Here is a 13,013-nt window from a genome sequence, read left to right on the forward strand (position 1 = left end):
AAGTTGATGCAGTGATAGGTAGATCTTGTTGTATTGTTGTTGTGTCCCTTTGTTTTGTGTCCCTTTGTTTTTTTGTGTGTCTTTTTTCTGCAGGTCTAGAAGCAGACTCTTGTTCATTATTGTTTATTTTTGTGGAACACCCCCCCCGCCCCCCCCCCACTCTCTCTCCCCACCTTTTCTTTTCCTCTCTCTTTCACCTCTGTCTCCGTGTCTGGTCGGAATTACAAAGCATTCAACAACAATAACAATAAAGTTTTAAGTATCAGGCGTGACATTAAAAGCAAACGCTTTGATGCTCCACCTGAGAATAAATCTGTAAGGCTTGTTACCAGCATTCAGACATCAATTCTGCTTGCTTCACAGCCAGACAGGACACGTTAAAAAACAAACAAAAAAAAAAACAGCTGCTCTTTGGATTGAATCACATGATGTACGTGTGTGTGTGTGGCGTGTGTGTGTGTGTGTGCTTTAATCAATACAAATCAGTTAATATTCACATATCTAGTTTGCACATATAACATGTCAATAAGCCAACTTCAATAAATTATCACTTTAAGGTATAGGGCTGTCGCGGTTGAGGAATTCCCCCTGCGGTGATTCAGGGTGGCTTAATATTGCGGTGTGCGATATTATTGCAGCCCTTTTTTTTATTGCAGTACTATCTAAACACTATGTTTACACATTTAAAAAAGGTTAAAAATTGCTGTGCCTTCTTTAATAACACTTTACTGAATGCAGATCAAAGGGCAGTAACAACACAGATCGCAGTAACGTTTGTTTCTCCGACAGTCGGAGTCCGACTGAACTTAAAAACAACTAAATTCAGGAGAAGGTTAAACTTTTAAATGCAAATTTGGCTGCAGCATCTAACAAATAAGAAACAAGTCCCCATTTTGTTTAGTTGTTTAAAATCAAGCATAAAAAATTACATGTACCGGGCGCGCGCGGGGTGGGGGGGGGGCGGGCGCACTATCATTTCACTTTCACACACACGAATGACGGTGATTTATAGCTCGGTCACGTCCTTGTTACCCACAAGGAAAACCAGCATGTTAACCATATACGGTTTGAGAGAGGATCTGAGAGGGGTGGCAACATTTCCAGCAACACTGAAAACCCTCTCGGATGGTGCGCTCGTTGCACTAACGCACACGTACTTGCATGCGACTCTGGCGAGCAAAGGGAATCTCTCCCGGTTGTTGCTCCACCATGTCAGGGGGGGTTCTTTAGGGTGGGTGCATTCCTCCTGCAGGTAGCGAGTGAGCTCCAGCTCGGCTCAAACTCTTCGGGACGGTTGCAGAAGCAGTGCTTGTCCGGGACTTCAGCAGGTCTCCGAGCGTTTATTTATTTGTTTATTTTTGCCGCTGGTGGCAGCTCTGTCTCGGCCAAGGACCCTGGCTGCGCAGCAGCTGACGTACTGAAAACCAAAGTGCTCCCAAAGGAGTGAAGTAACGTTTCGTTTTGATACCAGTGCAGCCATCCTTCTCAACATGCATCATTGAGTTGAACCAAGTTCAGTAATCGCGGTGGCCCATGATGCAGCGCGGTGGGCTTCTTCATATTGCGATATTTCATTTTTGCGGTTACCGCGACAGCCCTAGTGCTATATTCATACAAGAAGACTAAAACTGCACAGTCCAGGGCTGATTAGACACATACATAAAACACAGAGCATACAACAATTAGAACAGTGACCAAACATTTCTCCCAAATGCGACTAAGATTGGAATATATTTGATTGTGATATAACATAATCTTATATCCTTTTAGGCTTATAAACATATCCAGAGTTGGGCTGCAGGGGTAGCAGTCTAAGCTGAGAGGCCCAGACTTCCCTCTCCCCAGACACTTAGGCTAGTTCATCTGGGGGAACGCTAAAGCATTCCAAATAGTCCCTCCCGCGTGTCTTGGGTCTTCCTTTAGGTCTCCTCCCAGTTGGACGTGTCTGGAAAAACCTCACCAGAGAGGCGTTCAGGAGGCATTCTGAACAGGCTGCTTTAGTGGTTTTCTGCATTTTCGCTGGTTTTGTGTGTTGGCTCGGGTTTGGTGAATCTGGCAGCTTGTGGCTTTCTACACAGTGACCCATTTGTTTGTACTGGCTATGTGTGGGGGTAGTTGTATGAGGGGCCTGCTGGTTTGTGGCCCGTGGAAACTGGTGCCAGACACCTCCAAATGTAAAATGAAACGTGTATATTCCCATCATGGACGTAATTTTGGGGGGGGGACAGGGGGGACATGTCCCCCCCACTTTTTCCAAAGTCAAGTTTTGACCCCTGCACTTTTTACCATCCAAAAACAATATTACGCTATATTAAATTGACACTGGTTGAGCTCTGGGACCAAGCAGAAAACAACCGTTTGTGTCGAAGTCTGTTTCCCATTAAAACATATTGTAAAGATACCCCCCCCCCCCCTGTGTCCCCCCCACTTCTAAAGTGAAAATTACGTCCTTGATTCCCATTAAAAATAGTTTGAAATCATCTCAGTGGGCCATCATTTATCTGCCCAGGACTGCTGGTGGAAATTAGCAATCATGCTATAACCTGAAACCGGACATCTCTCCTGGAATTTCCTTGTATTTGTGTATGTCCCTGTTTCAAATAAACTTATACCATACCATACCCAGGCCACCTCAACTGGCTCCTCTTAATGTGGGAGAGCAGTGGCTCTACTCAAAGCCCCTTCCGGATAACCAAACTTCCTACCCATCTCTAAGGCAGAGCCCTGATGCCCTACAAAGAAAACTAACTTGGGCCGCTTGTATCTACTATCACATCCTTTTGGTCACGACTCAAAGCTTGTGACGATAGTGAGGGCTGGAGCGTAGATTGACCGGTGAATCAAGGGCTTCGCTCTGCTTCCTCTTCACCATGACAGACTAATATGATCCAAGACCATGGTCAAGACAATTTGGAGATAAAGATTCTCATCATAATTTCCAGTCAGGATAAATGAACCTTTAGCAACAAATGTCATCTATATACTATTACAGGATATACAAATTTTCAGTCACCACTCTTTCTTCCCTGACTCTCCACTGTGCCGACTAATCCTTTGGGAATATTTTGCATGTAAAACAGCATGTGCCACTGCCTGTCTATGATTGGTTCCCACCCGGAAGCCAGCCCATGTCTTTTGCCACTTCTATCACGCTCTGTAAAGCTCTGCTCATAACTGGTCCGGTGCCCCAGCGCTGAGATCCAGTCGGGCTTGTACTCCTCCTGCCTGGGTAGTCACAGCAGCTGTGGAAATTCCCAGGCAAACTTTAACTGCATTCTGCCTGAATTTTATGCTTGTCACATGCAATTCTTCGAACTGTCCTGGAAAGCGGGTAGCGGATTTAGTTCAGTTACTTTATAACTAATAGTTAACAGTCAAAGATAAAGGTAGTGCTCTCTTTTGACTTAAGTTTACAATCTGAAAAGAAAGTGGCCACAACGATTCAGTGTTTACCCTTGAGAAAAACTTGTTTCACTGAGTCACTAGACTGTTCATCATTGAGGACGTGTACTGGTGTAGAGCTCGAATAAAGTACTCACTGCTTTTGTCTTAAAGCCAAAAGTACAGTGATTGCAGAAAGAAAATGATTAGATTGCAATTACCAGTAAAGGCACCCTCACACAGACAGCAAAATACAACTTTAATAGGTATGTTTTTCTCTCTTTTCCACTCCGACATTATTCAACGTTATTTTCTAGATTAGTTTTTCTGCACCTTTTTCTAGTGCACATGAATCCAACATTCTCATAGATCTGATATGTATGAACCTGTGCATGGGCTTTATAATACAACCCTGTAAGATAGACTGTGGTAAACGTCTGTACCTGTCAAATTTGTGTACAGCTTTGTTAAAGCATACCTCTACATGTCCCATTTTGTGAGTGTCTAAGCAAAAATGAGAAAGCAGCATTTTCTTGGCTGCACACCGAGACGCACAGTAGTTTCATCTTCTTCGCTGTGCCATTTGTCAGTTGACAAATCCTTTCAATACAGTCTACCTGGCGTCGCTCACTCATCATTTTAAAGGAATTACACTGTCTGGGGAGACGAGGGGATTAGAGGAGGGGGTGAGAGGAAGCCATGAGGGGGAAAGCTTAAAAAATGGGATGGAAAACAAAATATGATTAGTATCTTTTCACCATCGTCTGCCTGGTCTAAAGCCATTACCTGTCAGAAGATAACAAGAATAACAGAGAAAGAATAGAATGTTGTTAGCCTACAACTATTTTGGGTCGGTAACTTAGAAACAGAGAAAAGGTGCAGTTGAGTAAAAGAATGTACTGCGTGTCACCGTGTGCTGTGTCAACAAAATGGCTAAAGTTAAAGAGTAATACTTAAAATAAGGCTTGGTAGACGAGTGTGTAGGTGGTTTCACACAACGTGACTACACAATACAACCACCTCCTGATGGCACAGCTCATATACACTCCTTGATCCCTTATCTGGAGACATGAACAATCTGATGCTGTCAACTGTTAAAGGTGACGTGCTATACCACACTACGGCTTTACTACATTTCAATATTTTAATGCGCAACATGAATTTTATGAATACTTCCATGGTAAAAGTGTCAAAACTGCACAAATTAGTGCTATGGACAAAAACAGTGTTATTGTTAAATAATGTTGTCATGTTTAGTTTAGCAAGCTTTTTTTATGTTGTCTTGCTTTCTGAAGGATGAAGTCATACCCATCTTCTGATCGTGTTTTATTAAAGTAAGTAAAGATGGCCAAATGAGAGCAAAACACAAAAAATGTACTTTTATTATTTAAAATACGATTTCCACACAAATGGCACCAATTTGTATCAATGTGATTCAATGCTGTTGGACAAATTATCCATAAAATACAAATAACATGTTTGCACCAACTTCCTACCTGGGAATCCAAGCTTTGATGGCAGCTCTTCTCTGCTTTAATAGCAACACAGTCTACCTGTGATTTATTCATGTCTGTGACTACATGTTTTAATCTAATCTTTAAATTAGAGATAATTGATATGATTCTTATCGTAAACATGTATTTAAATAATCCTGCATAAGTCATATTACATTGTAATTTCAATATTGACCAAACAAATCATTATTAGGATTCTTTTCCAACAACAGCGAGGACCTATGTACGCGTCAAATTATGTTTAAAGGATGAAGGCATGTTGTTACAACCTGTTAAAGTCCCAATTTGAAATGTTAATGTAGAAATGAATGAATGAATGAATCAACCAAGTCAATCAACAAAAAAGTGTTCAGCTGAAGTAATTTTTGCCATGCAATTTAACATTTTTAGGCTTTTATTTATAGTTTTAACATTTAAAATAAAACACAAAACTTCTAGATTTATGGGGGTTGGGGGCTGTAATTAGCAAAAAGAGGAATGTACTTTTAATGATTGTACCAACCAGAGTGATAGATTCTAGAAGGACTCAGTCTTATTTGAAATATTTGGCTTTCATGCTGATGTTTTGAGGAATGATGTACACAGCCCATTTACAACTTTTACTTACAGAGACAAAACGAATCACTCAGATTTAAATGTTAACTAAATCAAATGTGAATTAGCTGTGAACAGTTTGTTTTTCAGAAACAGTGAGAAACATTTGTGAATGGGTTTTTTAAGGTTTAGGTTTTTCTTAAGAATCTACCTGCCTTGTAGGCTGATTTAAGTCCATTTATTTAACTTTTCAGTTCTTCAGTGGGTGTACGATGTTTCATTTTTTTTTCTTGTAATCCTATACCAGCATCACTCTTGCAGCAATTACCTGGCATAATTAGGCTTGTGCACGCTTGGTGATAAATCTTGCGCGACCTGCTCACCTATGCATTTGAATAACAGGCCTATGACCATCACTTCTTAAACTACTGAATTAATTTATGTCTATATATAAAATGCTACTTTAACACTTGATTAAGTCCAAGCTTTAATGCTGCCATAATCACTCTGCTCAGTTCATGCAAAGGCAAGAACAAGAGATTAAAAAAGGACAGAAACGCAGGAAGGAAAGTTTCAGATTAGCTGAAACACACTTTAACTCCTGGGAAGACAGATGGAGCCAAAAAAAAAAAGGCAAGAGAATAAAAACTACAAATAGGGAGAGAAAGGAAAAAGAGGAAGCAAAGAAGGGAGAGCTGGGGCATAAGCACGGATAAGAACATGAAACAGAAAAGGGAATTTATTATGTTAAGGTTCTCAAACATTATGCATGTTGGATTTAAGGTGGATTCTAACGTAAAACACAAGATCACTAAACCATAACGTGGCCCTTACCTGCATTTGTGTGGATGGTGGTGTGATGAAAAAAGTCGTACTTTTATTTTGAACTGCAGTTGCTTTTCCAAGGACAAATAAAACTAGTTAAAATTAAAATAGCAAAAAACAAGCTTTGATACGGAAATGACATGTTGGAGAGGAAGGGGCGACAGCTAAAGTAAAAGCTACTCTGGATGGCCATCCAACCCAACATCTAAAAGCTTGAATGTGACAGAGTCAACAGTGTCTGTTTTACACAGAACATGACAGAAGGACGGGGATAAAAAAATAAAATAAAACAAATGGTTTGAAGAAAATCCTTAATTGTGTTCGATTTGCCTTCTATTTGGTCCTCTAGGTGCATATGTGCATGTCTCTGTGCTGAGTTGTTTCCTTTAATAAGATAAGAGTTGGCCTTCGCAAGAAAGGGATTTAGTTTTCAAACAAACTCATTTCACTGTAATCTCACTCGTTAATTTGTAATACTGTGTGTGTGTGTGTGTGTGTGTGTGTGTGTGGGTGTGGGTGTGTGTGCGTGTGTAATGATGTAGCTGATCTTTATTAGTCAAAAATCCATAAACACTCAATCACATATCTCCAAGGACATTACATGCACAGTCCTCTTGACTCACATCTATGTCCATTCTCTCCCTTCTTTTCATCATCTTCTCTCCTCTATTTCTCTACTTTTTTCCCTGCTTTTGCCACATTTTCATTTTAATTTCACACGTGAGTGAACAAACTTAAGCGATGACCGGCAAAGTCATATCTTTGTGCGAGTGTTTGCACACAAATTGGTAACAAGTGGCATTTGTCCAAGAAAACTCAGAAGAAGGCAGGACAGACCAAGGAAAGGAGGACTGGAGGACAGAACTAAAGAGGGCAAGGAAACACAAAAGATTTCTGCCTCCTTCTTTGTATGTTTCTAGCTTAAATCTGAACACCCTGTCCCACTTCTGACCCTTTAAACAAATTGTTGTAGCTTTGCAAGTCATCCTATAGATGTGACTAGAGTCCGGCCATGACCCTTTGAAAGCTCTCAGTGGTGGAGCGGGATGTACAGTTTGCTTTCAAACCCTCATGCTAGTGTACAAGGAGCACGGCGTAGTTGCCACTACAAATGTTAGTTAACGGGGCAATCTGCCATACACTGTCTAAGAAGACGCACATACAACCTTTTTCTAATTAGAAGAAGAAGAAGAAGAAGAAGAAGAAGAAGAAAAAGAAAAAGAAAAAGAAAAAGAAGAAGAAGAAGAAATCATTTCTATAGCGCCTCTCAAGATAAAAATCATGAGGCGCTTCACAAAAACAAAAAATATAAAAAATTGTAAAAATATAAAAAAGCACTTAGAAAATGTTTAAAAATATATTTAAAATGAGCAAAAATAAGCAATTGCGATTTAAAAGAAAAAATGTTGAGAAAGAGAGTGAATAGGAAAGAGGGGAAAAAATCAAAAAACTTAACCTCTACCAACTCTTGACTTAAATGAAGGCCCAAGTCTAAATAGCCCAAAGTTAACGCCAAAGCTGCTTCAAACGAGCCAACACCATTGTAATTGTTCCACTCTTTCGCATCATCCCGCCCACCAAACCAATGGAGTGCTGTGATTGGCATAACACAGTATTGACTGGGCCAATGGTTGGCCTGCTCAGTTTCCAACGGAGTGTTGCTAGACCGACATGCTAAGACAACAAAGACTGACAAAGTAAAATAATAAAAAAATAAAATAAAAACTCCTACCACTTGTCCATTCTGTGGGTTCTTGTGGGCGTAGGGAGGTCCTCGAATGTGATTCCACATCTGTCCAGACGTCATTGCAAAAACGACACACTATGAGAGACGGATGGGCAAAGTCAAGCTGCGAGATTCTGAAGTGTCAGGAATCTAGCTGTTTACTTTTAAACGTAAGGCTGATGTGTAAATAAGAGTAGGTGCAGGTGTACATATCTCATACCAGCGCGGCCATGGCCCATCCTGTCTTGTTGTAAATGAACTCCAAGTTGTTTCTCCGGAGATACAGAAGACCTCCAACCAGAGACACTAATAGAGCCAAAGCAATAGTCCCCGAGTAATTAGGAGGACGGAAAACACGGATCTGAGACAAAAGGAGGACATTACACAAATTAGTTTCATTAACAATAAATATGTATACCTGAAAGTAAAAATGACATTTGGAAGGAAATGATGTCGTCTTTCTTAAGGCCAGTAAAAAGTAAACATTGACTGGCTGAGAAAAGATTATTTCAGAAATAAACTGAAATCACCAAAGAAAAGATGTTAAAAATAAATAGCTGCAGAGAACAGTCACATGATCCATAGAGAAACAGTGCAAACCGCAGTCACATCTGTGAAAGTTTTGATGCTGATCAATATATATGAACATGATCAAGCTGTCATCCACGTCTTGCTCTCTGAAAGCTTAGCTTGTGTCAGTGTTTTAAACCTTAAACATTATAACAGCACGACTACTGAAAACTAAAGCTATTGGGGTTTTATCTGAAAATGTGGAATACTAAGAAAACCGTGTCCTCAGTCCTTGCTAGAGAGGTTAGGGTGTTCGGTTTTGGTTAAGGGTGCACGTGTTTGTCTTACAACACTTCACATTAGTGATCTTAGTGCTGTCCTCTAAAGCTGGACATCCACAGTACATTAGCTCTACGTTAGGACTGTGCCTGCTGGTAGATAACTGACAACAAGCATCATATGATCAGAACTGACACTTGGCCTTTTAGTTGTTAACATTCTAAAGTAAAAGGCATCAAGGACACAAAAGAGACCAAGAGCATGTGTACAATCACCCCCCTAAACCAACAACGCTATGACATGTCGGTGACTATCTGCTGATGGAAGGCCTGACTCAACTCAGGAAGATCTGGCCTCTAAACATGAACATGAAGGATGGCATGTTATGTCAGGTTTTTATTAGTTACTCTTTTGTTTAGTGAAGTAAAAAAAAAGAGCTCATCTTGAATGTTAAACGCATTAAAGTTACTGGTTTGTATTAATGCTGAGCGAAGCAGAGACCAATACTAGAGGTTTGGTAAGCTCACGTCTTACCACAACACCTCCACCATGCCTGCTGCCTTTAGCCCCAAGCAGTGACTTTTGTGTATCTCCCTCTAGAGTCACAACGCATTTATATATTAATACTGAAGAACTCTGCAACAGCTGCTAATAGGCTGATGCAAAGGTGGAGGAGTTTGCCTTTAAGGCTCGAAGGCTGCAGAATAAAATTCTGGTGTGGACTGGGCAATAACAAACCATCACCTCTGAGCAAGCTGGTGATTTTCAGCTGTGTGTGTGAAAGTAAACACACCGAAGGGTTTATGGAGCACGAATTATGTTAGCACTGAATTAAAAACACTAATAACTACCTATCTGGCCATGATGGTTTAGAGAGTATTTTATAGTAATTACCCCAAACTATGCAATATTTTATTTATTTGATTTAAGTAAATCAGATGGTGTCTAGAATCTTAATATTCTCTTCTGTATTTTGGTAGTTATTAAACAAGTTTACTATCCAGGATAACTATTTACATGTCTGTATTAGAAGGCAGTATATAAAGAAAAATGGAGCTGAGGGTGGGGGTAGATGATTGACATCCATTAAAGGCTGAGCCGATGTAGCTGCGAGCAACTGAGCTAACACGGGTTGGTGGGCACTTTTGACCAGATAAGTGTGGTTGAGCAAGTCTGCTGCCCTCTGCCTTTGAGGCCGACGCTGAGGCCTCCCCTGGAGCAAGCAGGAGGTAAGCCGCTAGCGCCTACGACTCATCTGCTACCTGCCAATGAAAAGGACACACCCCTAAGTATTCATCGTTCATGCCTTAATTACATTTAAATGAATGAGTTAAGACAGTCAGCCCCCTCAGTTGTTGTGATGGTTTACTTGATATATTAGACCCTAAATTTTTATTAACCAGTGTGTAAACATGTTTATTTCAGCTGTGAAGTTGGCGTTTTTAACTCGGGAGTCAATGGGAACTTGCTCCTTTCTGGAATCAGCCCCTAGTGGATGAGAGGGGTAACTGCAAATTTTGTCACCGTCTGCGTTGGCTTCAGTTTTGGCAGGCCGAGTGTAGTAAGTGCTCTCTACCGTAAAACACCCAAGAGTGCCAACACCAGATATGACGATGTATTTATTTACTTACTGGGTTTGACTCCTCTTTGCTTTTCATCTAGAATCTTCTGCAGTTGATCCGAAATTAGCGACAGCAATGAAACTCACACAACAGGTGTGAGAAAGTGAAGTTTGTTTATAAAAATGGGCTACAGTATCTAAGTATGACCAAAGGATGTCATTCTTACTTCATTCTTGCATTTTTGCACATTTAGAAGTTTTATTTCTTAAAACTGAATTTAAAATAACTTCAAACCGACCCCCAAAGTACAGTATTGGGTGAGTTTTTAAAGACAACTGAACCTTTCCTGTTTCCTGACAGAGATTCCATCACTTTACATTTCCTGCTAATGTACACATGCCGATGCGAGCACTACTAGTATTATTATCTAGTACCTGAACATCCGTGCGGTCAGCAATCCACTTGGCCAGCTGCTCTGAAGCGAAGCCAATCCTTTGCAGGTCGAACGTATCGGCCCTCTTTGGCTTTCCCTTTGCAGGGAAATGCATGAAAGTTGGAGCGCTATTCATGTTCAGCTGGAAGAAAAAGAAAAATCAGGTTTTTGAGTTAATAACTTGACATGTAGAGGATTTCTAAAGTCATCTGACTTTCATGTGTTCAACAAATGGCTGATCTTTAATCATTTTAACTAAATTCAAATAAGTTTGTCATCATTCTCAACAACTAAACTTTTTTGTTGAATAAATATGTGTAATATTATAAAGATATGCACATCCCTTCTCTGACATGAATCGAGACTGTACAGAAACGTTTGCCGGAGGGAACCTATTTCCTACAAATACCTTTATGAGTGAGTGACCACTACAGAAAAAAACAGCTAACGGCAGTTTCCGTGGAGATATCCTTACAGCCTGCAAACATCAGAGAGTAAAGCTGTATACACCCTCTCTGATTCTATATCAGCTGCAGTTTGCAGGTGTTTCATAACACTAAAATGCTGAAGTCAGCTGAAAAATGCATTTCAGCTTTAGTATTTTCCTCATGCTGAGAACATTAAAAAAAATATGTCCACAGAATCCAGCAACACCTTCCTGATATCAGGCACTCTCACCACAGCAGCATTGGGAGAGTCCTTGCTACAGCTCACAAAATCCCTTTATTTTAGAAGGTAATGCATAATAATATTCATTAATAATAATAGTTGCCACCATATTTGAATTTGGTTATTTACATGTTTTTGAGTCAGGGGAAACAGTCCAGCATGGGACACAATAAAATAGAAAATGTTGCAAAAGTCAAGACAAAGAGGCAAATCAGTAAAATAAAATAATAGTTTTGTTGGTATTTCACAGAAGTTACACCTTTAGAGGCAAATATAAAGTTACCCTTCTATATAAACATGCTTGGAGAGTACAGACGCTTTTTTCCTCCTCTCCTCCCTATCTTATCCCCAAGGCTCTTTGTCTGTCTTTGGGTGGATGGCGCTTCTGCATTTTTTCTTTAAACTGGAAATGATTAAAAATGGAGCTGGTCAGTTGGTCTCCCAATGCAACTGACAACATTTTTTCAATGATGAGAACGGGAGAAGGAGCTCCCGGTTGCCCCTCTGGGACAGAGCCAGCTGGGCATATCATGGACTCCTGGAAACAGTGGAACCTGATCGGTCTCTCCCAACTGTCTGTAGAGGATTCTGAAGACGTCTGGATATTCGTTGTGTTGGTGTCAGGTTTCCTGCTTTTTGGCCTGAGTGGTTATCTGGCTTACCGGAAAATTAATGAGCTGTGGAGGAATATTGGCTCAATCCCGGAGCTCAGGGATGGATTACACCACGCTGTGAACGCACAAACTCATATAATTGTCGAGATGAGTCGTAAGCTTGGAACTTTAGCTGAGAGTCAGACTCTGGCACAGAAGGTGGATTCGATCAAGGAGAAAGTTGATAGGTCAGAATGGATTGGGATAGATTAACTACGCCATTATTGGATTGAGAGGGGTTGAGGACCAACGGGACTTTAAGACAGAGAAATTATCTCTGCCTGGCCCCAAAACAATTTCTTATCTGAATCTGGTGCCCTTGAGCCTGTGAGGCTGAAGCAATAACTCCCCCTCAGAAGAAATGTGGAATGCTGCCGTCGCCATAGCAACTCTGTCTCCCTATCCCAGCCTGGGCGGGACTGCGACCGGTGAAGCCCGTTGAATCGTTCCAGGAGTCACTGTGCTCTCTAAACCCAACGACCTCCCTCCCCTGTCCAAACAGAGGTGACGACGAGCGCTGCTTATCGTGGCTACATGCACTGATGTGTAGAGAGTCCCCAACCCTACGTCCCCACCTAGTAGACACTTATGTTGTTGATGTCTGAAGTCTGTTGCATTTCTTTCTGAGGTGTTTTTTGCATAGCAAAGCTGCCCTCCCTGTGGAGGGTAACACTGAAGTGCCTTTTTTCCCTCCACCTGACTCAATCCTCATATAAACACTCTGATTACTATTGAGGTAGCGCGACTCGGGTTGCGAATGACCACAGTCACCAATTCTTGTCATGTGTCTATGCCTATGTATGTCTGTCTGGTCTCAGAATTGTGTGTACTGAAACTCTAATTTCCCACTGGGATTAATGAAGTATCTTTGAATTGAATTGAGTTAGGTGTCAAACTTAAGATTTGTGACTGCAACTGACAAGACTT

The 13,013-nt window shown here is 40.8% G+C and overlaps 1 protein-coding gene across 1 annotated transcript in view; it reads right to left on the reverse strand.

Moving 5' to 3' along the window:
- LOC107391086 (tumor suppressor candidate 3) overlaps positions 1–13,013 on the reverse strand; it is a 117,372-nt gene that overhangs the window by 41,288 nt on the left and 63,071 nt on the right. The window contains exons 4-6 of the mRNA XM_054743553.1: positions 10,766–10,906; positions 8,201–8,341; positions 7,987–8,076 (exon numbers count right to left, since the gene is read on the reverse strand). Coding sequence (XP_054599528.1) covers positions 7,987–8,076; positions 8,201–8,341; positions 10,766–10,906 — 372 coding nt within the window. The remainder of the gene's footprint in view (positions 1–7,986; positions 8,077–8,200; positions 8,342–10,765; positions 10,907–13,013) is intronic.

The sequence above is a fragment of the Nothobranchius furzeri genome, chromosome 4 (genome assembly GCF_043380555.1).
Source record: "Nothobranchius furzeri strain GRZ-AD chromosome 4, NfurGRZ-RIMD1, whole genome shotgun sequence".
NCBI lineage: Eukaryota > Metazoa > Chordata > Actinopteri > Cyprinodontiformes > Nothobranchiidae > Nothobranchius > Nothobranchius furzeri.